The 26,565-nt window shown below is 39.7% G+C and overlaps 1 protein-coding gene across 3 annotated transcripts in view; it reads left to right on the top strand.

Moving 5' to 3' along the window:
• The window catches only part of ADAMTSL1 (ADAMTS like 1), a 468,821-nt gene that overhangs the window by 330,053 nt on the left and 112,203 nt on the right, over positions 1-26,565 (top strand). For 2 of the 3 annotated variants that reach the window (XM_054186241.1, XM_054186242.1), the window contains 5 exons: positions 96-222; positions 7,318-7,392; positions 10,355-10,512; positions 22,061-22,172; positions 22,801-22,939. In XM_054186241.1, coding sequence (XP_054042216.1) covers positions 96-222; positions 7,318-7,392; positions 10,355-10,512; positions 22,061-22,172; positions 22,801-22,939 — 611 coding nt within the window. The remainder of the gene's footprint in view (positions 1-95; positions 223-7,317; positions 7,393-10,354; positions 10,513-22,060; positions 22,173-22,800; positions 22,940-26,565) is intronic. The other variant, XM_054186243.1, reaches the window with a different exon arrangement.

The raw sequence follows: 26,565 nt of genomic DNA, 5'->3' as shown, positions 1-26,565 counted from the left end.
GAGAGAGAAATTTGGTGGTAATTAGTTGCAGAGATGGATCGAGCAGTCAGTCAGTAGGTGCTCACGTTGAACTGCACATCTTTCTTTCTTGCCAGATCGTTGGCTGTGACCGCCAGCTGGGAAGCGCTGTCAAGGAAGATAACTGTGGGGTCTGCAATGGCGATGGGTCCACCTGCCGTCTGGTTCGAGGCCAGTATAAATCCCAGCTCTCAGCAAATAAACGTAAGCAGTCCCTTCTGGTAAAGTGCCATGTTCCCCTCTTAGTGAAGTACATGTTTCCTATGAGCTAGATTTCACCCCACTCTTTCTCAGGCAGTTGAGTATGATCATGGTCAGTCTGGTTGTCCCCGCAGTTTCTTCCCTCATTGGTTAAATCAGGCTTGCTCAGACTACAGCTCTGGCTGTGGGGTGGACAGGGGATTGTGGAAACGTGTCACCAGTATATTGCCCATCTCAGCTAGCTAGTTGCTTGGGAGGAGTGAGAGAACGAGAAGAGCTGGCTCTACCCACACTGCTCTGGCTGTATTAGCTGTCCATGCATAGGACTCAGTCCATGCTGCTCTGAACAGTTGTGTGTGCTGCTCTGCCATTTGAGGGCACATTTTCCAGTGCTGAACAGCTCGTGACCTAACAGATTCAAATAGCAGTGTGGTATCTGTGTGTGCAGCGTAAAGACTGTATGTGTACACTTGTGGATTCCTGTACAGATAACATTCACTTGCTGCGAGGAGCAGCAAGAGGTGGTTTTACAAAAGATTCTCTCTGTCAGAGAATAACTGCTTGGATATGGAGCACAGGACACAGAGCAGTGGTTGGCACAGTGCACCTCTGGGTCTGTGTTTGATAACTGAGTGGGAGAGAGTATGAGAAAGAAAAAGAGAGGGAAGGTGGGAAGGCAGGAAGCAAGGAAGGAAGGCAGGGAGGAAAGGCAGGGAGGAAAGGAAGGGAGGAAAGGAAGGAAGGAAGGGAGGAAGGAAGGGAGGAAGGAAGGGAGGGAGGAAGGGAGGGAGGAAGGGAGGAAGGAAGGGAGGGAGGGAGGGAGGGAGGGAGGGAGAGAGAGAGAGAAAGAGAGAGAGAGAGAGAAAGAAAGAGAGAGCAAGAGAGCAAGAGAGCAAGAAAGAAAGAGGGAGAGAGAAAAAGAGAGAAAGGAAAGGAAAGGAAAGGAAAGGAAAGGAAAGGAAAGGAAAGGAAAGGAAAGGAAAGGAAAGGAAAGGAAAGGAAAGGAAAGGAAAGGAAAGGAAAGGAAAGGAAAGGAAAGGAAAGGAAAGGAAAGGAAAGGAAAGGAAAGGAAAGGAAAGGAAAGGAAAGGAAAGGAAAGGAAAGAAAAAGAAAAGAAAAGAAAAGAAAAGAAAAAAGAAAAGAAAAGAAAAGAAAAGAAAAGAAAAGAAAAAAGAAAAGAAAAGAGATAAAGAAAAGAAAGAAAAATACTGGCTCTTTTGTATGAAGGAAGGAAAGGAATAATCCTCATAGGAGTTCCATTGCTGAGGCAGAACCGCACATTAGACAGCAAAGGAAATAATTCACAAAGATTTAGGAATGGAATTTCACCTCATTGTTACTGTTTCTGAAATGTGCATGAACAGATTCAGAAATCTCCAGGCTGCTTGAGACATGATAGTATTTGTGAACTTTTTTGGCAAACGTCTTTTCCTGTAGGAATAATTCATTGTTTTTAAGTTGCTTTGTGGTAAAAAGGTGCTCCTCTCTTTTCTACTGAGGATAAAGGCACTAATATATTATGCACAGTAATAAAATGTTAATAAAATAGAGTCCCTACTCCCAATTGTTTGCTATTAAATGTAAAGATTGCTATATAGGTAGAAGAGCAGATGGTAGAGAGCATAGTCCTAGAGTGAGACGAATGTGAAAAAAAAGTTAGAGAATGGATTGTTCAGTCAGATACATTTGCGTACAAATAATTGTTATATAGAACTGAAGTAGGTAATTAGATTTTGTATGCACTCTGTATAAACCACGTGGCATTGTTCTCTCCCTGCTGTAGACATACACGTTGTTATGCAACATAGTACGAATTTCGAATATATCAAAAGTAAGTGCTCCTTTAAATTGGCTTTTCACAATTGTAATGGCACACTTACAGATTTCCTTCATATGTGTGAATTAGTAGGAATTCTTTTTGAGGTTTGCTTCCAAATGTTTTTTGTATGTGCTGTGAAAATTTGAGATGTTGAAAAGCTTTTAAAAATCTACTCTGTGTTTATTTGGTCTATAAGTCTACCTGGACTTAGGCAAAGCATTTGACACTGTCCCGCATGACATCCTGGTCTCTAAATTGGAAAGGCATGGATTTGATGGATGGGCCACTTGATGGATAAGGCACTGGCTAGATGGCTGCACTCAAAGGGTTGCAGTCAACGGCTCAATGTCCAAGTGGAAACCAGTGACGAGTGGCATTCCTCAGGGGTCAGTACTGGGACCAGTTCTGTTTAACATCTTTGTCGGAGACATGGACAGTGGGATTGAGTGCACCCTCAGCAAGTTTGCCGATGACACCAGGCTGTGTGGCATGGTTGACATCCTGGAGGGAAGGGATGCCATCCAGAGGGACCTTGACAGGCTTGAAAGGTGGGCCCGTGTGAATCTCATAAAGTTCAACCAGGCCAAGTGCAAGGTCATGCACCTGGGTCATGGCAATCCCAGGCACAAACACAGGTTGGGTAGAGAATGGCTTGAGAGCAGCCCTGAGGAGAAGGACTTGGGGGCGCTGGTGGATGAGAAGCTCAACATGAGCAGGCAATGCACACTTGCAGCCCAGAAAGCCTACCGCATCCTGGGCTGCATCAAAAGAAGCGTGGCCAGCAGGTCGAGGGAGGTGATTCTGGCCCTCTACTCTGCTCTCCTGGGACCCCACCTGGAGTACTGCATCCAGCTCTGGAGTCCTCAGCACAAGGACATGGAACTGTTGGAACGGGTCCAGCAGAGGGCCATGAATATGATCAGAGGGCTGGAGCACCTCTCCTATGAGGACAGGCTGAGAGAGTTGGGGTTGTTCAGCCTGGAGAAGAAAAGGCTCTGGGGAGACCTTATAGCCCCTTCCAGTACCTAAAGGAGGCCTACAGGAAAGCTGGAGAGGGACTCTTTATCAGGGAGTGTAGCAACAGGTCAAGGGGTAACAGTTTTAAACTGAAAGAGGGTAGATTTAGATTGGATATCAGGAAGAGATTCTTTACTGTGAGGGTAGTGAGGCACTGGAACAGGTTGCCCAGGGAAGTTGTGGATGCCCCATCCCTGGAAGTGTTCAAGGCCAGGCTGGATGGGGCTTTGAGCAGCCTGGTCTAGGGGAAGATGTCCCTGCCCAGGGCAGGGGGATTGGAACTAAATGATCTTTAAGGCCCCTTCTAACCCGAACCATTCTGTGATTCTATGATTATATTTTCTGCATTTATCCTCCTTAGAGCTGTTTAAATACCTGTCATTTTGGCACTTTGTGTCAGCATATTGGTTATTTGTTGCTGTAAACGTATCTTCATAAGCATATCTGGGATCAGAGCCCGATTGGATTACATTTTCTGGAATGACTGGATTATGTTTTGGTAGTCAATAGCTTAATTCCAAGTTATTTTTATAAAATAATCCTTGTTTCTCATGAATTATTTATATTTTGTCCATGGTATGAACAAGGCATTAAAAGCCTCTGTGAGCCAGACTGCCATGCAATGTAAGAAAAATCAAAAGGGGCGTGCGCAGCACTGACCAGATACCATCAGAACCGTTCTGTGGGCTCACTTGGGATTTTTATTTGCCTAACAGAGCACAGCATTCAATTTTGAGGGCTGTGCCAAAGAAATTATACAGTGATCTTTATTCCAGCGCTGTCCCTTCTGAAGTTGTTTATATCTCAAAACCACCCCAGACACAGTCTTGGGCTCATCATACTGAATTCATTTTCTCTTGGTGCTCATATGCAGTTCCCTTCTCCGTGCTGTTTATATCACACAAAGGCATAGGAGGATAGTACTAGAAAGAAATTCATAGAGCTTTTAAACACTTCACACTTGCTACGGGAACAGCTTCCTCAGAATTTATAGGGGTAGTATACATCTCCCAATGGCCTCAGAAACAGAAGCATAGCAGGGCAGGAGGCAATGTGACATTGAATTCTCTCCTACATTTTTATGAAAAAGGAAGCACCTGTGTCTATGCTCTTGTTTCTATGGAGAAAAAAAAAAAGCTACAAAAGACTTCATTTATTCCAGAAATATCCTTTTCTCTTAGTCCTAAGCTTGGGTAGTTCAATCTTTCTAAGTCTGCAGAAAGTGAAACTTTGTCTTTTTTTATGGTATCTCCTTTTGGGAAGGGTGTATGTATCTTCCTGTGGAGATGAGCTGTATTTAAGCAGGCTTCTTTGTATTCACCAAGGAGCTAGAGAGTTGATGCCATAAGTGGTGGGTGAATTCTACTGATCACCTTCTGCAAAGTTAGTATTTCTTTAAAAACGATTGACATCTACTAGTGAAGTAGATTACTTCTAAAAGAGAATTGTAGAAATTGCTATGCTAAGGCAGGATAGATACTTATCTGATTACTCTTGTCATGGTTGTCAAAAACAGATGCAGTTCCAGACTTCTGTTGAATATCAATAGTAATGGGGAAAGAGAAGCAACTCAATTTTTCATCATGAGAACTGACAGCTAAACCATTTGGACAAAATCCAAATCTAAAATCCAAAACCAGAAGAAACTGATCTCTCACGGGAGTCTGATGTATGAACCTAGCATATAACCTTTCCCTAAATCCTTGCACTTTCTTCACAGCCCTAGGCCACCGTCCTCTCAGTTATCTCTCCCTTGCCTCCCTATGCATCCTCTCTGGAGGAAACCAACCACACGTTAGCATGCTTTGTGCCTTTTCTTTAGAGTGCTCCACACAGCTGCTCCACTGTCTGCCTCTCTGCTTCTTGTTGAAAGGAGCTGTGACTAAATATTACCATGCTTACTTTCACATGTCTCTTCACAGGAAATGTCTCCTTCTTATCACTGTTAACCTCAGGAAATTATCCTTCAGTCCCTACTGCTTCTGCTTTGTGAAAGCAGGAAGTACTGCGATAAGCATAAATCCCACTGAGCTTTGCATTTCACATAAAGTGTGCTAGGATTTCAAATGGAGAGCAATGACAAGATCAGGTGAAATATCCAGCAATACCCTGGAGCAGAAGAAACATGCTAAGGATATATGATATATAAGCTTGAATGATCTTTAAACTGATTTTTTTGTGACATATCAGCGAGTTGTTAACTCTCCAGCACAGAGCTCATAACTGAGAGACAGTCAAATATAATAATGACATGGGACTGTCTTTAAATAAGACTTGTAAAAAGACTATTGATATTTTTTGAAAAATTGAAGTTATTATTTTTCACAGACTTATTCCAATAAATGTGATATATATACAGCAAAACGATATGTCATACTCAAGGATTTTGTTCCCCCAAATGGATAAAACATATTTATCCTACTGGTATCTTCAACATGAGTGCCAGAACAGTACCAATAAAATCAGCATTAGAATATCAATATTTGATGAAATTTGTAGGACTTGAATATTTTTCTTCTCAAATGGAAAACTTGAATTCTGTGTAGAAAAGAAAGATGTCTGTCTTTGCTAATTGATGGTGTAACAGAGATGTGTATAAGCAGAATGTGCGTTGAATGAAGTTTAACCCCAGTGTTACAGAAGTCTTAGGAGACACTGAGGTTTCTAAATAGGTTAAGAAAATGCCAAATCAGATTTGAAAATGGTGGCAAGGTTCAGAAATACCTGGGCACATGAACAGACTTTGTCTCCATGCAACTCTTGTGACACTCAGAGATTTATCAGACCACCTACGTTTGTCCCCTCACTTCTGGGATATTAAGAGGCCACAAAAGTATGGATATTTCATCCCATAAAACTCTCCAACATAAGAGAGTCAGAAATTTCCAATATTCAAAATTTAAAAGGATTCTAGTTCACATTTTTGAGATAGTATGGGCTTGGATGAATTGATGTGTTGTTTACAAGAAGTCCCTCTTGAAGTTTTCCCTCTTTCTGTTTCCTGTTTTCACTTTTTGACATAAAACGACAACATTAATAACTATTTTGCTGTTATTTTGAGAATCTTGATTCAGCTAGGCTGGAACAGTTCAGTCTGGTCAGAAACTTAGGGCCCCAGTTTATATGTTTGGATGAAAGATAATATGCTTTTATTGGCTAACCTTATTTAAGGTTAGCCTTACCTGACAAAGCAACACATTGCTTTGAGAGCAGAACTACTGTTCTTGCTAGTGGGCATTATGTGTCACAAATGTGAGCAGTTCTAACAAACTCCGTTCTTTGTTCGTCTCATGTCTACCACCTCCCCAAAGAAATCCTGTTAAACATGCATCTTTTTTCTTTCCTGACTTCTAGTTATAGGAGAAGGAGGCAGAAAAGACAGGGAAAGGTGAATGAAGAACCTAGGTGTGCTGCTTAGTCCAGGATAGCATTCTCTGGGCACCCACTCCACGACCCAGGCGTAGAGTTGGGAGCATTTTGTAGCATCTTTCCACACCTTTCCTTCTTGTCTCCCTTCAGAACTTTACTGGGGTTGCTGCCTCTTTAGGAATGCTGACCTAACTAACTTTCACAGCTGCATGTGACCTACATGTTAATTCACACACCAATTTAAATCCAGTTGGCAAAGCTCCCAAGGGCTTTGCAGGTGAAATATCCTGTTCTGAGACCTGTTTATATGACAGTCTAATGGGCTTCTGTTTTTCCAGGGGCTTTCTGTTAATGGTATGGAAAGGGAAGCAGAATTATAACACTTCAAGTCATTAAAATAAAAGGTGTGAAAGAGGAGGCATGCTGAGGGCAGTGGGAGATCATCACATAGCATGGGCAGGGTCATGGAGAAACTTTTGGGTTTCAACTGAGAAAGAGTCAAGTGAAGGAATGGGCTGTTCTGGTTAGACATCAGAATAGCTTTATGCTTCTCTACTTCACCACAAACACCAATTCAAGAGTTGGAAGAAGTTTAAGTGGAGTTGTGGTGAAACAGAAAGCTATTAGTTACTCTTGAAATCTAGAAAAGGTTGTGAAGGAGTTGAGAATAAAGAAAATCAACAGGTTTGGGTTCTTCTAAGTAGAAAGTTTTTATTAGATTTAATAAGGGTGTTTTTTCAGATTTTTAATGTTCTTTCATAATTCATACAGCTGTTTAATTGGTCCAAAAGCTTCTCTTTTGATTGCATTGTAAGCACTCATTTCACTGCTTATTTGAAAACAGATGGGAATTTCTTTGCTTATTTATGCCATGCATTTTTGCCTTCCTGCAGTGGATGATACAGTGGTTGCTATTCCCTATGGAAGCAGGCAAGTTCGCCTCGTGCTGAAAGGACCCGATCATTTATGTAAGTAGAAAAAGTTTGTGTACACTTGTTTAAGAAAGCCTTGCTAACTCGCAGTGCTCTGTTTACACTGTGGTGTCTGGTTTCCCTCTCTCAGATCACTGATTTTGACACAGGGGTGAGTCCTGCCCTCAGAAACTCTCCTTGGACCCAGTTACACCAGTAGTACATGCTCTTTTCAGAGCAGAGCTTGGCCAGCATTGCAGAATCCTTTGCCCCTCCATAATTTTTCAGTTTTCTGTTTGCTTATCCTTTGGCTGGCTCACTTGGTGCCAAGAGCTTTTGTTTAAAATTAATAAAATATATCCCACTGAGTGAAGAAATATTGAGGACAGTAAAGTATAAGTTTCCCTACGGCTGAGCTTGGCCATCCAGCTACTCATGACTTTAACATATGTTTCTGTTATGATAATCTTTCACTCCCATGGATGCACACACACATGCGCATGCACACGCACGCAAAATCACAGTCTAAAGATCAGAAACAGCATGCGCAAGTCAAACCATGCTCCTTAGTAGTGATATTGCTCCAGGGGTTAAGACCACTGATTGCTGCTAGCCTGTTAACACTTCCCTGCTTTGTCTAACAGGGAGCTGAGTATCCGAGCAGCTGTGTATCCCTCTTCTCTGGGAGAAGAATGTCAGGATTTGAGGATGTTCTGTGAGAGCTGAAGGCAAATTAATTTATTTCATGAATAGAAACTCCTCGTATCCCTCTCTTTTACCTTCCAATGCAGTAGTTACTCACAAGCTGCTCCCTTTTTCATCAGCAGTAAATGAACACTTGGTAAATGAGATTTACTGTCAGAAAAAATACAAACTCTACTGCATAACCTCTCAGAAGCACAAATTATTTTAAAAGTAGGTCTCCCTTTCTCCGTTTTCAAAAGGTAATAGGACCTTCCTGCAGCACAGACTAGTTAGTCCTCTATGCTTGTCAGTATAAATACAAATATTAGTGTCAGGAAGGAGGTGAAACACCAGATCATTCCCACTCTCTCCAGATTTCTTTCATCCAAAGAATTTATACTGAGTAGCAAAATAAGGGGTGGTTTATCAGTCCTGTTCTGTAGCACACTGCTTGCGTTGAGAAACCCTAGGTTCTTTAGGTTTAGAGCTGTGAATAAAGACCAGCAAATTGCAGGTTATAAACTAGGAATAAATATATTGTGTTTTTCTTAAAAGTTCAAATGCTGACTATACTTCAGTTTTAAGTGGCCCTTTGGGTATTCCTGGACTGCTCCAGCATGATTGTTATTACTTTCCCAGTAAATGATTTGCACTCTTCCTTTCTCTCCTGTGTTCTTTCCCAGTATAGATGTTCTCTTCCAAGGTAGAAAAATTCTGTACTTTTTTTTTTTTTCAGTGGAATTGAGCTATAAGATAGCTTTGAGAGAAATGAGATTTTAGCAGGGGAGACTGATCTAAAGCTGTCTTCGTTCAGACCATATCACATTTCAGGACAAAAAGATCTGAATCAGCGAGGTCTGCCTGAGTCACTGGTTGAGATTTAGATTAACTGCTCTGTGTAAACATGAATAAGTCCAAATACATCTCTTTCTTGTTTCAGATGTCTCTATGAATCTTTCTGTTCACCCATCAAAGGATTATATATATGTATGAGCTACAATTGGTTGCAGGGGGAGGGAGTATTTTGCCCTGTGAACTTTGGTTGTGGGAGAAGTCAACAGGAGGCCGATTATATATACACAAGTCTTAAAACCATCTTTATCCCTAATGCATGCAGCCTTGTCCAGAAATAAATATATGGCCGAGTGCATCACAAAGGAAGAGACTAGTCTCACTGAAAACCAAGGAATTCATTAATACAGAGCAAATTCTTAGTGTACTGCCTCAGCAACTTCCTTCATGAATTAAGTCCCATGATCCATCCTGAAAAGCAGCCTAATTACCGCAATTATCTGTTCCCCCCCTAATTAGCGACTTAATACATGCTAATAAAAACTTTTCTCCCATTTACTGTCTCTGAAAATGCGATTCCATCACAGATTAATAGTATGTCCCCATCTAATTCAGATTTTGCCTTAGCTGCCTCTCTGTGTGGGAGAAGATTTTGTGCATTATTTCACAAATACATGTGAAAGAATTACAGCTTTGGAGTCGTTCATGATGAAATGTGTCGTCACTTTGAAATAACTACAAGAAACTGTTTACTGGTGAATGTGCTGTAAAGCATAATCTGGAGTTCAAGGGGAGGATAGCTAGGTGATGGAACAGATCTACTTTCTGACTGTTGATTTCCATTTAATAAATGTTATAATACGTTTATTATGATTTAACAATCACAAGTAGCTGCTACCAAACAGTCTCTGAAATAATGCCCACTTTTTGGGAGCTTTGAATGCAGAGAGAGGCAGAGAGCTCAGGAGGGTTCAGCACTCGCCTTCCCTTCCTACTCCGCTGGGATGGATCAGACTATTTCTGGAGAGGAGGCAGGATTGCGTCATATCTTTCTTTGCTGGACGTCTTGCTTGCAGTTAATTGTCTAGCACAGCAACTTGTGGTTAATGACCCACCTTTGAACTGAAAGAGGGAACAGCAACTTAACAAAGCCAGCACTCATGGGTGAAGGTCTGAGTCATGCTCCACGTAGGAGCATGACTTACTGAGAGTCAGTTAAATGACAGCAAATATGCCTGACTAGGAGCACGGATTAATATGTCTGGAAGAGAGTAAAAACATGACCTATGGGTGAGGAGGTAAATGCAGAGCTAGAAATCTAAGGTTGAACAAAGCCAAAAAGCAGATGGAGGAGAAAAAAGAAAAGTAAAGTATGGGAGTGTGAATAAACCATGGAAAAGAGCAGAAAAGTTCCATTATCACTAATTTAGGAGGTAAATCTGCACGACCACTGTTTTGTGTTGGTTTTCTTTTTCTGCTCTCACTTACTCTTACTTCAAATTATAATATTTCAGTTTCCTGCTAATTTGTTTGTATTTGTCAGATTTGGAAACCAAGACTCTCCAAGGTGTGAAGAATGAAAACAGCCTCAGCTCCACAGGCTCCTTCCTTGTGGACAATTCTAGCATCGACTTCCAGAAGTTTCCTGACAAGGAGATATTAAGAATACCTGGGCCTCTCACTGCAGACTTCACTATAAAGGTGAGGATCATTGTTCATTGACCTCTTAGAGCAACATAAAGTAGACAAAGTGCATTAGAAAGATGAGAGATTTTTCTAGATCTTAATTTTCCAGTAGGCCTTTATGACAAAGCCTAGTCCAGGCTAGCTCTTGAATTCTACATGAAATTCTTTATAGTTAAATATCTGATGAAAGCCTCATTGGACACTCCTCAGGAAGGAGGACGAGTTTATGCCAAGAAAGGGACACCCAATGTGTGCCCTAAAGAGAAAAGATGAACTCATTACAAGAAAAGGCAGATTACTTTCCGTATGTGCTGCTGAGGTACATATAAATCAAGAACATACAGCTGGTTTTGTCTGTGACAAGCAAAAAGAAAGGAAGTCTGTATCTTTGGCCCATAATTTGTGGGGTTTATACTAGTGTAATTGCACAAAAGACTGTAAGGGAGTGGAGAATGAGATCCCTAAGCTTCAAAATAAATGGGATGACTTTGCTTGAGAAGTCATAGTGTCATTTTGAAGTTCTGCTTTGTGTTGCAGTGGCAATAAGAACAAAATTGTTTCCTCCCATTAGAGCATTTCTTTTCTTCCAGGTAATATAAAACACATTGCTGGAAGCAATGCACACATTCTGTGGGAAAACACACATACAAAAATGAACATTTGGGAATTACAATAAAATAAATCCTTTTCCAGTAGGTCTAAGGAACCTGAAGGATTTCAGCTGTAAAACTGTAAAACCTGTATCATGTCCAGGACTACATAAATTTTTCACCATGGGCCCCAGAGGTAGATGACATTTGCTTTAACCCAGAGCTGATGGCAGCTAGAAGTTTGAACAGGGAACTGGAAAATGCAATAGGTGATTGGGTTGGGTTAAGCTGGGCTGGGCTGGAATGGGTTAGCTCAGGAAGCAGCAGAGCCCTGTGGACTGTTCCCTACCTGTCTTGATACGTTAGCGGCACAAAAAGCAAGCTGAAATATCAGGACTGGTTCACAAGGAGAAGCCTGACCTGAAGAATACATTCCTTTCTCTTTGAAGGTTAGAATGAAAATGACATAATAGAACAGATGATGGTCAATTCAAAACGTCTAAAGCACTTTTATTTATGCTCCAGATGATATCCAGATGATGAACACCAGTGCAATGTAAATAGTATTGCTCGCTTTGCATTATTTGTGCTGTCTATGGATTTAAGGCAGCCTGGTTATTTAGAACATACCTGTTGGGGACAGCTGGTCATGTAGACCAACGGCCCTGAAATGGTAACAGGAGGGTTGGACTGTGTTCCTGGTATTTCCACTGTCATCTTTTATGACAGGGAAAATACCTTTATCCCTTGGTGCTCACACTTCTTTCTCTATCAAAGCAAGGTAAGAAGCGCTGGTTAAATCAAAGGCAGTACTCTGCTCCTGTGATGACTTTCGCCTGTAGGAGTGTACAAGCTGGGTAGGCACAGGCAAAACAGACACTGATGAGTTGAGATTAATTTAATAGTCCTGCTGTGTGTTTGCACCTTTTGAAAGACAGAGCAGCATGGTTCAGCAGGTGTTAATTTATTGACATATCTGTTATGTTAAGTGGATATAGAAAAATGCACAAACAAAACCCCTGTTCACATCTGTAGGATCTTTTCTAAGGTTAGCATTAGATTTTGGCTTGGATCGGGCACTTAAAAATTCCTTGCATTTGAATCGCAGTCATTTTTTTAATGAAGAGGTAAAGTATAGAAGGTAGTTTAGATACTACTTAATGCAACAAGGATATTATTCTGTACTATTTAATTATTAGCTACATTTATTAGATTTTGTTGGATATAGGAGTGTGCATGCAACAGGAGTACCCAAATGCATGCACACCTCTGAGTTACATCAGACTTAGCAACTGCTTTCCGTACTTAATACAACCATGACTATTTTGCCTTCAGCTTGTGAAGGTAAAGTACTTTTCTTTAAAAAATCAGATGAAACGTTTCTCTGTGGTATTAGCAAGTTTTCCTTATAAAGTGGGATCTCTTTGGGTGTCAAAATTTACTTTCCTGGGACAAGGCAGTTTTTATGTAAACGGATCTAAATTAATTTTGTAGATGTAGCAGAATTCTAATTTTAGGATGGTTGTCTCCAGAATAACTGTTATAATACTTTTCAATTGACCCTGAATGCTCATATTCAGAGAGGTCAAGTTAGACACCTGGATATAATTCAGAAGTCGAAACTCAATGTGGGAGTTGACATTTAAGTTTCTTTTTTGGTGACATGGAGTGCTTTAAAATTGCAAGAAGAAACCTCATGCTGTTCCTGTAGGAGCTGAATTATATAATTGCTAGATTTCTTGATTTTGTAAAAGCCAGTGGTACATTCCTTGTGTGCTAAACTCTTAGCAATCTTTTCACAAGATATGCAAATGGCAGAAAATAATTCAGCAAAACAGCTCTTTTTAAAAAATAAAGGTATGATAATAAAACAGGAGAACTGGAGGTTTTCATGTTCTTATATTTTATATTCATAGTTTGAGAATTATAAATCTATGTTATAAACTTCTAATGTTTGGAAGGCAAAAGACCTGTAAAAGATGACAGCAAACTTAAATTCAACTTGAATTTTGTTCCTAAATTCTGAGCATTTCCCTGTTTTGACATTTTTAATACAAAAATTCTGCTTCACGTGAATAGAAATGCCTTTTTCCTGGAAGAAAAAACTGTCATGTGTGATGAAATCCTGGCAAAACGAAGGTCAGTTTCACTTGGAAATCTTTGTGGCTGACCCTGTGATCTAGAGAACTAAGCAGTAATATTACACAGGGGGATTTGTCCTTTATTGTCAGAGCAGCCACTGATTTGCTGTGTTGCCAAGGTCACATATTCACCTGTCTGTGCTAAAAAGGTTCCTCCGTCGATATTGTCCGAGTGACCATTTCCTGTTACACATCTGCACTCCTTTTAGCAGGATGAATCAATTCTGTCAGATGGGCTCTACAGCTGATGATGTAATCCTAACAGTCGACACTGGTCAACCATTTAAAGCAATCAATATTGCAAATATGAACTACCTGAGTTAGAGGCTTACTGAAGCGGTCAGTAGGGATTGCCAGGGAAGGGACAGGGCTGGCAAAGCACGGACTGTTGGGGTTTGTTTTACAGGCTGTGGTTTTTGCATGGCTGGGGCCCCAGCCCTGTGGCTCAGGCATGTGGCACCAAAGACCAGTGGATTTAAAACGTCTAGTAAAAGGTGTTAACCAGCCCCAAGCCTGGACTGCAGGAGAAGCCGCTGTTGGCCTAGATCTTGGCTAGACTAGGTTTATGTTGGTTTTCAGTTCTTGTATCAAGATGAAGGTTTGTCCATAGGGCCTGCCTGCATGGACCAACAGGTTTGCATCAGGAACATATAGGGTTGGATCAGATAAATGTTTGCCTGGAAGCTGTCAGAGGTATTTGGATTAGGATTGGATTTGTATTGATGTTCTCTTTTGTAGTGCTAGGGCTGACAAGCTTTGGTTAGGGCCCGCTGCCAGAAGAGACTGCCTGGGTATTTTTTGTGCTGGTGGCTTGAGGGTACTGCTGGCTGATTTAGAAATAGTGCAGACTGGATTCCCTTGATCAGAGTTACTGCTGAAATTAGGATTTTGGCCACCAGTTGTCCAAAAAGTCACAAGACAGAGCTCAAAACTGGGTGCTGAGTTACGCAGGGCTCTAGAACTAGCCACACAATTCTTATCTCAGCTGTGATCTAGCACTGGCAGAAACTGCTGTTGAGAGAAATGCATTTGATTAGAGTCCAGGTTAACATAAGAAAATAAGGTTGGGGTTTAGCCTAGACTTCCTCGGACTTGCAAGGGCATGTAGGAGATAATGCATGTACAGGCAGGCAGCTGGCAGAGAGGTTGATGAGCCTTGTCAGGCTAGGGCCAGGACTGGATTAAATAATCACTTTTGAACAGGAGCGTACAGTGATTTACCTTGTGGAATGAAATAAGAAATGACTTCAGTACTTGCTTTAGGGTAGAGGCCAGAACATGCAAATCTGCTCTAGCAGCAAGGACCTATTGTTGATGGCTGGCTTATTGTTGGATTTTAGTGATATTGCCATGTGAGGATTGGAGGTGATGACAGCAAGGGTCTTCTGTGTAATTTACTCCTAATGCTGGCAAAGGTTTCCAGAGAAGATTATGCCTCATATTTGGAAGAAAGCTGCAGGTCAGGCAGGAAATGGTGAAAATCCTGGAAGATCAGGGTTAGGATGGTGCTTCTGGCAGTAGGTGAGCTAGAATTAAGGACAAGCACACAGAAATAGAGTTAAAGTTTAGTTGCGACTGAGTCAGGTTTGTGTTATCAAGGTCAAATGACTGAAACACTTTGCTCAGTCTGGAAGAGACCATTGGAATATAGACTCTTCATCATAAAACAATGCTGCCTCTTGAGATATGTGTCTTCCTGAGGTCACTTCTGTAAAATGGTCTGGATCACTGGCTTTTATCAACCTATGTTTGCATTCAATTCCTTTTTTTTTTTTAGTAATAGTCATAAAAATCACCCATTCTGATTTCTATAAAATATGCAACTGTTGTAATAGTTTCTAGGTGAAGCTTACAAGTAACGGCAAGCCTGGAAAGAGACCAAAACATTATTTATCTTGACTAGATCCTGTGACAAGTTGAGAAAAACTCTACCCTTTTTCTCCTATTTTGGCAAATGTGTTAAAATTTATGGAAAGCCATGTAGTAGTGTTGTTTTTTTTAAAAAAAAAAAACAATGTACAGATTCTATTTCATACCTACCTTTTTTCTGCTCAATATAAATTATTTCAATTAACAGTTCTTAAACCATGATCATTCTTCTAATCAACATATTCCATTTATAAGTACATTGGAACTGCTGCATTAGGTCAAGCAAAAAGTCTGCTTTGCTCAGGTTTCTCTTTCAGAGAGGAACTGGTTTCAGATACTTAAAGAAAGAGTGCCAGAAACAGAACAAGGTTACCCTCTCCTTGTAGGCCCTCCTTGACCCTCATGTTGCATTTAGACTGTTGTGTCTAATGACTCAAATAAGCCAGTCTTCAGGAATTTCTATAGGCCCTTTTGTGCTTTAATTGCCCTTTTGACAACGTTTAGCTCATAGAATGAGTTCCACAATGAACTACACACTGTGAAAAATAAGGAATATGTCTCATTTTTAACCCTTGGTGCAATATTTTCACTGATTCCTTCTGGTTTTCCCACTCAGAGAAACAGGAAATTATTACTACTGTTTATCCCCTTTCTCCATAATTTCTATATTTTAGATCTCCATCATCATCATTTGCCTCTTTCTACTGTCCTACTGTATTTAATCTTTACTTTTGTCAAAGATGGTCCACAAAAGAGTTATCCTTATTTCCCTTCTCTGTCTTTTTTCTGGTTCCGCTGTGGTTATATATTCATAACTTTTTATAATCTGCATAAATATGTATTTTGTGACTAGTATTTAAATGTCTAAATCTATATTTTGGAAATATCAATTTCCTATAAATAAATATGTAGTTTAATAAAATATAATAAAATTATCTAATAGTTATTTAATATAAATAGATTAATTATATGATATATTAATATATATATTGAGAAAGAGTGAAAATGGAAGGACACAAATGTATTCTGCTTGGCCGTGTAATATTCTCACCTTTTTCCTTCCTTTCTGTAATAGGCCATTAATCTTTTTAACTGTTGCTGCACACTGAGCTGATATTTTCAGAGGAGTGCCTATAACAACCCTACTAACTATTCTGAATAGTAGTACCTAATGTGGAGGATATTTTCATGTATAATTAGCATGTATAATTAATTGTTTTCTCCCACAGGCATCATTTCTTTTTTACTGAACTTGAATTTAGTCTGACAAAGCTTCGAGTGCTTTCACAGACAGTTTCATTTTTAGCGACCATTCATAATTATTTTCATTATCAAACTTGGTCAGCTCATGGTTGACCCTTTATCTTGTTCACCTGGGGGTCTGGCTAGCAATTCATGCCCTTGCAGCCATCCCTGAGTGATTCCGCAGGTCCTTCATGCATTACAAGAACAGGTTATTGGACTGTTCTCTGTTACCCAGTCATCAGTCCATGGGAGGATCTTCTTAACTCATGTGAACTTTGTCTAGGATCTTTGGTATGGGACCTAGAAGAGGAGACCTTAGAAGGTACCTAAACTACCTTTATCAGTGTCCTTTGTGAATTTTGGCAAAACAAGCCACAATGCTTGGAAAGCATCACCCTTTTCAGGCACCCATCTTTGACTTCTGTTCTTTATTTTCATTCTATCTACTGGTTCTGTAACAGAGGTAGAGGAATTATTCTGTATCGCGTTACTCATGAAGCCCCTTCTAAAAAAAGTTGTTACAATTTTCTGTTTATTTTCCTGTGGCTTAAACAATAGCTTGTCCGTGAAAATAGGCTAGATGTGATCATATGTGAGTTGCATTCCTGTGCTCTTCAAAGAGTATGTGATTTGAAACTACTAGGTGGGTGCTGTTTGGATCTGAAGATGTGTTAATCTTCAATACCTTAAAATACTGCTGATCTGAAATCTACTGTCAGCTTTTAATTTGTGGCAATAGACACAGTTTGTTAGACATGTTATTTTCTATTCCTCTGACAAACTGTTCTTTGTAATTTTTCCTTTTCTTTTTCAGTAACTTTTTCTGGTATCATGTGTGAGTTCCCCGAGTCTGTCTATTTCAAAAATCAGTCAGTTTTAAGTACTATTACATTTCGGTGCCAACCTTGTTCAGTTTTCTTTCTTTTAACATCTTTTTTTGTGGCAAACATTGCCTCTTTATTTTGTTAACTTTGTTTTTATACAGTCTCTATCACAATAGGATCCTATTTTTTTTAACATTAATTTCTTAAGTATTCATGTGATTAAATTAAGGTTAGTAAATATTCTGCAGTGGGGATTAAGGTGGCTTGCTCAAAGGTGAATTTTCTTAACCTGTTGGTTGTGGTGAAATGGCCTTTCCATAGATGAATGGGGTGTTATGGGTGGTACGCCCAGAAGAGATGCAGCAGGTCTGGTTTTGGTGTATTTGGGGTTGCCCTTGGTTCTGTGGAATAACTTTGGTCTTCTCATTTGAGAAGCTTCTGCTTTTGTTGCACTTAGTAGTGGATTCTGTGCAGATTATCATAGCTGTTATAGTTGATACAGCAGATTCTGTGGCTGACAGCTATCCTAGCCAGTCCATTGCACTGATTTTCTGCTTTGTTCTTCCTTTGGCGGGGGTGTGTGTGTGTGTGTGTGTAATGGGATTTGATAAAAGATTTGAACCTTCTAGCTTTCTCTTTTGGCTTTGTGAGAGATTTAGTCTAAAGGCTCTTTAACACTCATCCTAATCACCTAAAGGAACACAGCTTAACCCAAGATTGGGGTATGGTGAGCAAGTTCAATTCAGAGATGTTTTGTAAAGCGTGTAAATTGGTGATAATGTAATTTCACAGGGATTTCTCTTGACAATTTAGAGGCTGAATTAAGAAGCAACAGATGGACCTGTCTTCCATATAAAGACAACCCCAAAACCAAGCTGATCCAACATAGGACTATCACAATCAAGGGACATGAATGCAGAAGTGGGCAGTAGACATGTTCCCTGGAGCTCAAAGGCAGAGCTCCCTTCAGCATTCCAAGGGAATTAAAAGGCAAGCTCAGAGGAGTCATGGTGTAGTCCTCTGTTAGACATTATTCTTGAAAGCCTTCAGCATCTCTCATGATTTACGTTTTTTGTACTTTCTATGTTATTTTAAACAAGCTTGTAAAATTATTTTCCCATGGCAATGTCTGGCTTCTACTTCTGATTCATGAACAAATTATCAACAGCAGCAAATCTCTTGCACATCCTCTTTCTTTTTCAATGTAAGGTATCACTACATACAAACAGGAATATTAAAGCACTCTAAGTACAGAAAGGAAAGCGTCATACAAAAATTTTGGTTTTACTGACATGAAAGGCACAAAATTATGTATGCTACATGAGAATAGTTCTCCCAACCCTCATCCCCAGTTTCTTTGTGTGTTACTTAGAAGACTTCAACATTGAACTTCTCATTAATAAATAAAAGCTCATGATTTGGGATTTGGCACTTGCAGAAAGCATTTGTAGCAATAATGTGGAAAAATCCATTAGAACTTTTTAAATAAGCATTGTGACATGGAACTAGATCGTAATACACCAGATCAGATTTCATAAGACAAAAGATGGTGTGCAATAATAATTCCCTTTCCCTGTTCCCAGTTTGGGACATGCATACACATAAGAAAGAAATGGTGTCTTTCCTCCTCCCCCAGCACACACAATTTCATAAAATCGGAGCACCTTGTCGAATACATTTTTCATGGTTTAACCATACAATTAACATTAATAATTGCTTGGTCATAAACTGCTGGTTATAAACCACTGATTAAATTTCACAACCACCCAAGTAAATTAAGTGCAGTTTTGTAGGCCAGGATGTGTGTTCTTCAGTGAATATAAACAAACAGCTCAGGCATATGCTGACAAAATCAAGCATGAAAGCATTGGGCTTTGGGGGACTTTGCTTGCTTGTTTGTTTTTATGTGAACTTACCAAATTTGGGGGGTCTAGGAAAAACAACACAATACAAAGGTGAAGTCAGATATTGCAGTTTCTTGGTCACAGGACAGATCAGAATAATTCAAAAAGAATGCTGCTTTCATATTCGAATTATGAGGTATATTGTTTTCATTCAACTTTCTGTGGATATCCCCAAAACTAATACTGCATTTTATCACTCTAAAACTTCACATGAGGCTTGTGCCTCTGTTGTACCATGACAGGCAGCCATTTACAAAATCAATTAAAAAAAGCAGGGTACAAGTGATGGGTTTTTTCAGGATATTTCCACAAGAAAAAAAAAGATATCTCTTCTAGTGACTGTAGGCTAGACAGTTAATTTTTGATGAATAATCTGAGGACTCAAATTTTAACCAACTGTTTGTGAGACTGGTGATATCCTCTTGAGTCTTACAAAGTGGCGAGGGCTGCTCTGATGTTTGAAATATTCCAAACTCCCCTGAATCATCACGGAAGTCGAGGATGATCTCTATGGGGTTGCAATGCACTAATGCAGGGCTTAGTGCTCTGGAAGGTTGGAGTACTTCTGCTGCCTGCTATTAATACATTTAGATAGGATTTTATTTGCAAACATAATGAATGATTGTCATTTTTCCTGATTCAGTGATGTAAGGATGCAAAACTGGCTGTTAGAGGACTAGCTAAAGATTCTCAAGTATTGACCATCTGTATTTGAAGCTCTGGCATTTCTCATAGCTAGCAGGGTGTTGCAAATACTGCAAGGGTAAAAAATTTCACCACGCTCCAGAGCTGAGTATTTCAATATGTGGTAACTGGCCCTGTGCAGCAAAACCAGGACATTTCTCAAAGCGTTTAGCTATCAAATCTCACTTTGAGTTTTGCAAGGCTCAAGCAGCCACTGATGTTTTCTCCTCAATCAAGATCTTAGCTTTAACAAACCGTCAACAAAATCAAAAAGAAATTTTTACTGCATGGAAGCACCATATATTGTTCATCTTCTGCTTACAGTGCTGCTTAAAAACATAAACAATGATGTGCCTGCTTCTTTCATTTGCTTGTTTTGTATCATTTTAGCTTATGACTGTGGCTCATTTTAATTCTTTCCCGCCTATGTTTTTATCATGGCTGTATGAGTGACTTCCACATTAGGCTGGAGAAGGTGTACATCTGTCTTCTCTCTGTGTCAAAATAGATAATTCTGCAGACACGCAGGAATAGTCTGCAGGGAGAGGAACTCTTCTGTCTTTCTGATTATTTTTTTTTTAATGTGAACGCTTTTTTCTTCCCTTCCTTTTACAGTAGGCTTTTTGTGAGCTCTTGCTCTGTTCTTCCTGATTCACTGAAGACCATACTGCTAAGTAGATCTTCTGAGTTTAAGAATCACTGATGATCCTTAAAAAACAAAGAGTAAGAGCAGAATTCTCCCCAGTGAATGCTTTTTCTGCACATTCAGATCAGAGACCTCCGCGAATGGCTTCCAGCACAATAGAACATTTTTCCCAGGAGTGTATGAGGCTTTCATGAGCCCAGAAAGACCCTTCTGAAGTGTGTGATTAATGCACCATCCCCACACAAGGAATTAGATATCCTGTTTCTGACACAGAGACTCAAATGATATTAATCCGTGCAAAAGGCCTCCCATTTGCTGAAGAAGCCGTATTGCTACAGCTGTATTTTTTTTCCTGTTGGGAATTTACGTCACTGTTTACTCTAATTAGAAAAGGGCAGCCTTAGTCTCTGTGGGCCAGATCTCTTACAGCCATGAACATATCCTGCAGTATTTTTGCCTTCCTCCTCTTCAAGATATACTTTGATTTGTAATCATGTTTCTGTCCATCTACAGGGGAAAACAAAACAAACAACCCAGATTACACTGTTCAGCTCAATTTGTCATATTTTTGCTTCTGTTTCACAGTCTACTCTTTGACAATGTCTCCTGGTGTTTGGAAAGAGAGAAAATGAAAGGCAGATTGAAAAATGGTTCTAAAACAGGGCAACTTTTTCAAAACACGGGGAAAGAAAAAGGAGGCCGTGCTGAAACATTTTAAGCTGTCTGAAAAAAAGAACAGGGAGGGTTGCTCCTGAGGGCAGGAGTACTGACTTGGAGAAGGATCCATCTTTTCTGTTTGTGATTTGGCAGTTTTCTGTCCCACGATAGCATCGTGCCACTGATGCAGAGATGCCCAAGCCACACAGATACATTATGTCCTAAGACAAATAATCAACTAGGAGAGGCTTTTGGTAGCAGCATTGTTGTTCTTCCTTTGCCAGCTGTTCACCCAAAGGCTTAGAGGTAAGGACAAGGGATGCCTTGCAGAGATTTTGAAGTCCCCATAACTGTATTAATCAGCACAGCCGTCAAACAGGAAGGATTTTTTCCTGGTCCATGTGCAGGTTGTCCTGCTTTAGCCTTGTGAAGGTCTCTTTTCTTGTTGCACTTCTTGCACTATAAACTCTTCTTTACATGCGAAATCATAGAATCATAGAATTGTCTAGGTTGGAAGGGACCTCTAAGATCACCAAGTCCAGCCATCAGCCACCCATACTTTTGTATTTCTCATAGCACAGTCTCCCATTTTTTACTCTGAACTATCAATATAGTATACATGGTCTCAGAAGGGTTTGGGGAATATTAAAGATCTAAAATCCGTGTCATTATGGCATGGACAGCAGGTAGTGGTAGGTGATATTCTGATGGAATAAAGGTTAGTCCATGTCCTCTGTGCCTATAAAATTATTCAGTAGCACTGACCATGCATTTACCATGCATTCATTATTTCAGAACGTGGTCTCAGAATGGTCAGAAATGCCACGGATTATGCCTAGAAATTTATTTGTCTGTGTTTTGCAGACAAGATTTTGCCATTAATCTATGCTCTGGTTTATGCATTTCATTTTCTTATTGCAAAGTAGCTGCAAGATTCGTGTGTCAGAATGCTTCTTACCAGTATTTACATCAGGTTCACTCTTTGGTGTTACATCTTTTTCAGATCCGCTATGCTGGTGCTGCCGACAGTTCAGTTCAGTTTATCTTCTATCAGCCTATCATTCACCGATGGAGGGAAACTGATTTTTTCCCTTGTTCAGCATCCTGTGGCGGAGGTAATGAATTACCACTGTATTCCAGAAACTGTCATCTGCGTACAGCATCTGTCCCAACTGCTGCACTGAGATTTAAACATTTAAAATGGACAAAATCTGAAAATGAAAGTAGTTACATCGAAATGAAGGGAGGAATGTAGCAACAGTGGTAGTAGCCTGTAGATTTTTTAGCATCGTACTAGGCTCTATAGCTGAAGTACATTTTTTCTATCCATATGACTGCATTGAATGCTACAGCTGACAGCTACAGCTGTCAACATAAAGACTGATGGGATTTAGGCCCGCTTTGGAATCACAAGATGTCTCCTTGCTCCTGTTGCCACCAGCAACTTTACCCTCTGAACGGGAACAGAGTGCATGAGTCCTGGTTGCCAAGAAACCTCAGCCTTTGGTTTTTGTTTTTGCTCTAGGCTTCTGAATTTTTATTTGACCATACTAGTTATCTTTTTTTTCCTACTACATGTGATTTAAGTTGTTGTTTTCAATCTGTTCTGTGAAACAGCAGCTGTTGTGTCCAAAGCGCTGATATTTTCAGTTTTCTTTTTACCAAACCAGAACTTAGATGCACTTCAGAGAGAGACAGGAAGAACACCACATCACATATTATTTCCTCTGCTGTCTATTGCAGGTTATCAACTGACATCTGCTGAATGTTTTGATCTGAGAAGCAACCGGGTAGTAGCAGATCAATACTGTCACTATTATCCTGAAAATATCAAGCCAAAGCCAAAACTTCAAGAGTGTAATCTGGATCCTTGTCCTGCAAGGTCAGTCAGCTCTAGTTTTAAAAGAGACTGGGCTCTAAAGGAGTAAAATAAAGTAGGAAAGTATTCAGTTGCTAGTGCTTACAGTGTCATTTAGCCTACATAATTCAACCTCTTTCTTATACTGAGGATGTACTGTGTAGAAAAAGACCTGTTTCACACCTCCACATTGCAAAGAACAGATCTGAAATGGTTGTTTCTTCCCCTCAGATTGTGTTTTGCCTCATTATATATTATAAAGTGTGAGAAAACAAATTGTCCATCATACCATCCCATGATCAACACATATCTCCTAAGTGTTAGTGAGATGGGAAAAATCCTCTTGAGGGAAAAATGTTGCTGGAAAATGGTTGTCATCACAATTAGGGACATTATTTTTATGGGTTTTTACATTTTCTCCATAGTAAAAAGCTTACTTGCAGTCATGGCAGCTTGTAAGAATGTAACACAGGAATTTGTTCTAATTATCAATACCTTTTGGCGCTGCACAAAAGACTACTCTCTGCTTCCCTACCAAGCATTCTTCCTCAGAAGATTAGTAGTAAAAATAGTAAGATCACGGAGTCAGATTCCTGTGTACAAGAAAAGGTACAAAACCACAGAAAGAACCAGTCCTTTTTTGCACTGATTCCCCTGAACTTCAGTGGAAGTCAGTCTGCAGCCACTCATAAGCCGCAAGCATTTATTTGTGTAATATAAAACTTTTGGTCCTCTTGTGTGGTTTTCCTAAAAGATGGTTAAACACAGCACAGCAGGCATGTGTGCAAGGATGCCATAAAGCCATTTGTTTACCTGCTCCTTTCCCTCTACACTAGTTTTGAGCCAAGTTTGGTAACATGAGTTCAAGCACGTGTCACCTAAAAAGTTGCTTTGGCCCTTCAGATTGCTGGAGGTTGCCATAGAAAAAAGATGTCCTAGCCAGGAGAAGGATGTTTTGGGGACCTATGGGCTATGTATGCACCTGACTGAGGATGATTGCTTCCCAAGCCAGGTATACCAGCTTTAGACTAGCTAGGCATTATCAGACCAGGACAAATCACTCCAAGCCCAAGATAGTTTTTGCCTCTTCTAGAAAGTTTTCATTGAAGTTCATTGACTTTTCGTAACTGGAGTTAACACTCAGGTTTGTTCATCACTGAAGACACGTTTACCCGAGAGGGTATGGCATTTTATATTCCTTTGTTCTAGTAAATACATTTTTAACAATAATTCTCTTTGTAAATAGTTAAAACCCAGAAATGTTCTCATACAGTTTTAAATTTGAAGTGAAAATCTCTCAGAATTAAAAAGTGGAAATATCAAATCTCAAAATCCAACATCATTGCAGCTGTATTGTACAGTCTTTAAGTTACATACTTTATCAAGTTTTTCATTAGGATGTATTAAGGATATAATATTCAGAATGCAGCTTCACTAGGGCTTCGTGAAAAGTATTTCCTGTTGAACATGTACTCATAAGTGATTTTTCAACTTAGAGAGTGCTTTCCCACAATGCAACAAGACCATTTTTTCCTTTAACAATATTCTGTCAAGTTCAGTGTCTGGCTTCTCTTGTCCTCGCACTTTCCACAAAAAAAAAAAAAAAAAAAAAAAAATTAATTTCTCAGGTTACTTAAATATGTTAAGAGTTACAACTAGAAACCTTACTATAATGAAGTTCTTGCATTTTTTCCTCAGTGATTTTCTCAGATCAAAAACTGTTTCTTTGAATTCTCCTTGAATTGTTTGAGGCAAATGTCGGTAAAGTAGAGGCCAGGGATGATCAGGTAAGAGACCTAAATACAAACATCTCAGAAAAAGCATTGCTGAAAGGTATGAGTAGATATAGAACCTGTCTTTTAGATTCACCTCTCACAGTACCAATGAGAAAGTAATTTTATGTAGCTGCTTTATTTTTTACAAGCCTAAGCTGCTACTTTTTAAAAATACAGTTCTGTGTCAAATATGTAATTTGCCTCTGGAATTTGTATTATGGATATTTTCCATACTTTTCCTGATCATTTTAAATGCCATATTCTCAAATGGTAAGACAAACGACTACATGGTACATGGAAGAAAAGAGAGAAAAAAAATAGCAGCTGGGCAGATGTCAGGAAGCAATTTTTGTTTTATATAAGACATAACAGGGCAAAGTTGTTGATATAAAGACCCTGAGGGGAAGGAGAGTCATTTAGAAGTACAGCTATGCTGTCCCAGGGTACAGGCAGTAACAGAGAGGAACTGGTTTTTTGGAAACATCCTCACGGAATGCCAAATTGCAAATGATTATTTTCAAAAGTGCCTTTGTAAAGAATTCAAGAATCAACAACCCAGACAGAAAACCAGAGGAAATCTGTGGTAACTTCTGGAATCCTGATGCTTTCTTACAGTCAGGAAGAGGGTAGGTGAAGCAGAACAACGGGGTCAGGAGCGTGAGCGAGGAGGGCGTCTTGGCTCTGCTCTGTCTTTGCTGTGTGGGAGCTGCCGGTATAAAACGAAGATGTTAATTTTTCCTGGCAAACCCAGTCCCAGTGAGGCACAGCTGATTAGTGGTTGCTGACTGTTCCTATGGTGTGTCAATGAATGCCACAGAAAATAATCGTGGAAGACCACAGTGGTGCTGAATAAAGCAACCGAGAGGGGTTACTGTAGGAGCAATTACATTAGAATTTTCAGCAAACAGCAGGCTGAAAGAGAAGTTTAAATGAATACCAGGAGTATTGTGTGGGCCTGGAATTAGCTGCCTCTTTAGGGTTAGCGCACAGAAACGTTTTACTTTATTGTGCTTATTATGACCATAATTAACAGTATTGCTGGCATCATGAGTAGCAAAAAAAGCTTAGGCTGAACGAAGATGGAAAATTAATCAACTTTTCTTTCTGCAAACACAGTTTTTCACATAATCAGAGGAAAAGCAGTGTGGGGAAGGTTACTTATCAAACATATATAATTTACACATGTTCCTTTTCTGCATTAAGTAAAGGTGGCCCGACCACCTACCTAAGACCAGTAGTTAGTGTCTCGCAGGACAGAAAACCTGTCATGACACCAAGTCCCTTTTCATCCCTGCATACTATCAATGCCCTATACAGGGCATTGACCCTCTCATTGGCCCTCTTTGGGCTTTGTCTCCCGCCTTAGAAAGATAGAAAGAAAATATCTGTTTATTTACAGTCCATTAATATTTTACAACAGTCTGTACTTAACTGGCAAATACATGTATCATGTCTACTGATGTAAATAATTCGATCTAGTTCACGCCCCTTCCATGTGGCAAAATCCAACACTAAGACTTCACATATTTAATTAACTGAAAGTCTTTTTACTATCCAAAACTTCACAGACAGGAAGGTTTAGGTGAGGTTTTTTTGCTATCATCAGTATCGTCCTGTCTGGTATCCTCTAATGAAAGGTGAATGGAATGTTTTTTCTGCTTTGGGAAGAAGTCTGTTTAGATTTGACTTAACTAGGTGTGCTAAACACTTACCTGAGACAACTCTGAGGTGCTATAAGCTGAAGATAGTGTTTCTTTCATAATTCAAAGGCATTCCTCCAAAAAGCAGTTTTGACAAATATGAAAAAGACTTTTACCCCACCCATCATTCACCTACTCAGCAGCATACTGTGGAAAGTTTGGGGAAAAATCTCTA

The sequence above is a fragment of the Rissa tridactyla genome, chromosome Z, assembly GCF_028500815.1.
Source record: "Rissa tridactyla isolate bRisTri1 chromosome Z, bRisTri1.patW.cur.20221130, whole genome shotgun sequence".
NCBI classification, from domain to species: domain Eukaryota; kingdom Metazoa; phylum Chordata; class Aves; order Charadriiformes; family Laridae; genus Rissa; species Rissa tridactyla.
This window is presented reverse-complemented; position numbering and strand designations above follow the sequence as displayed.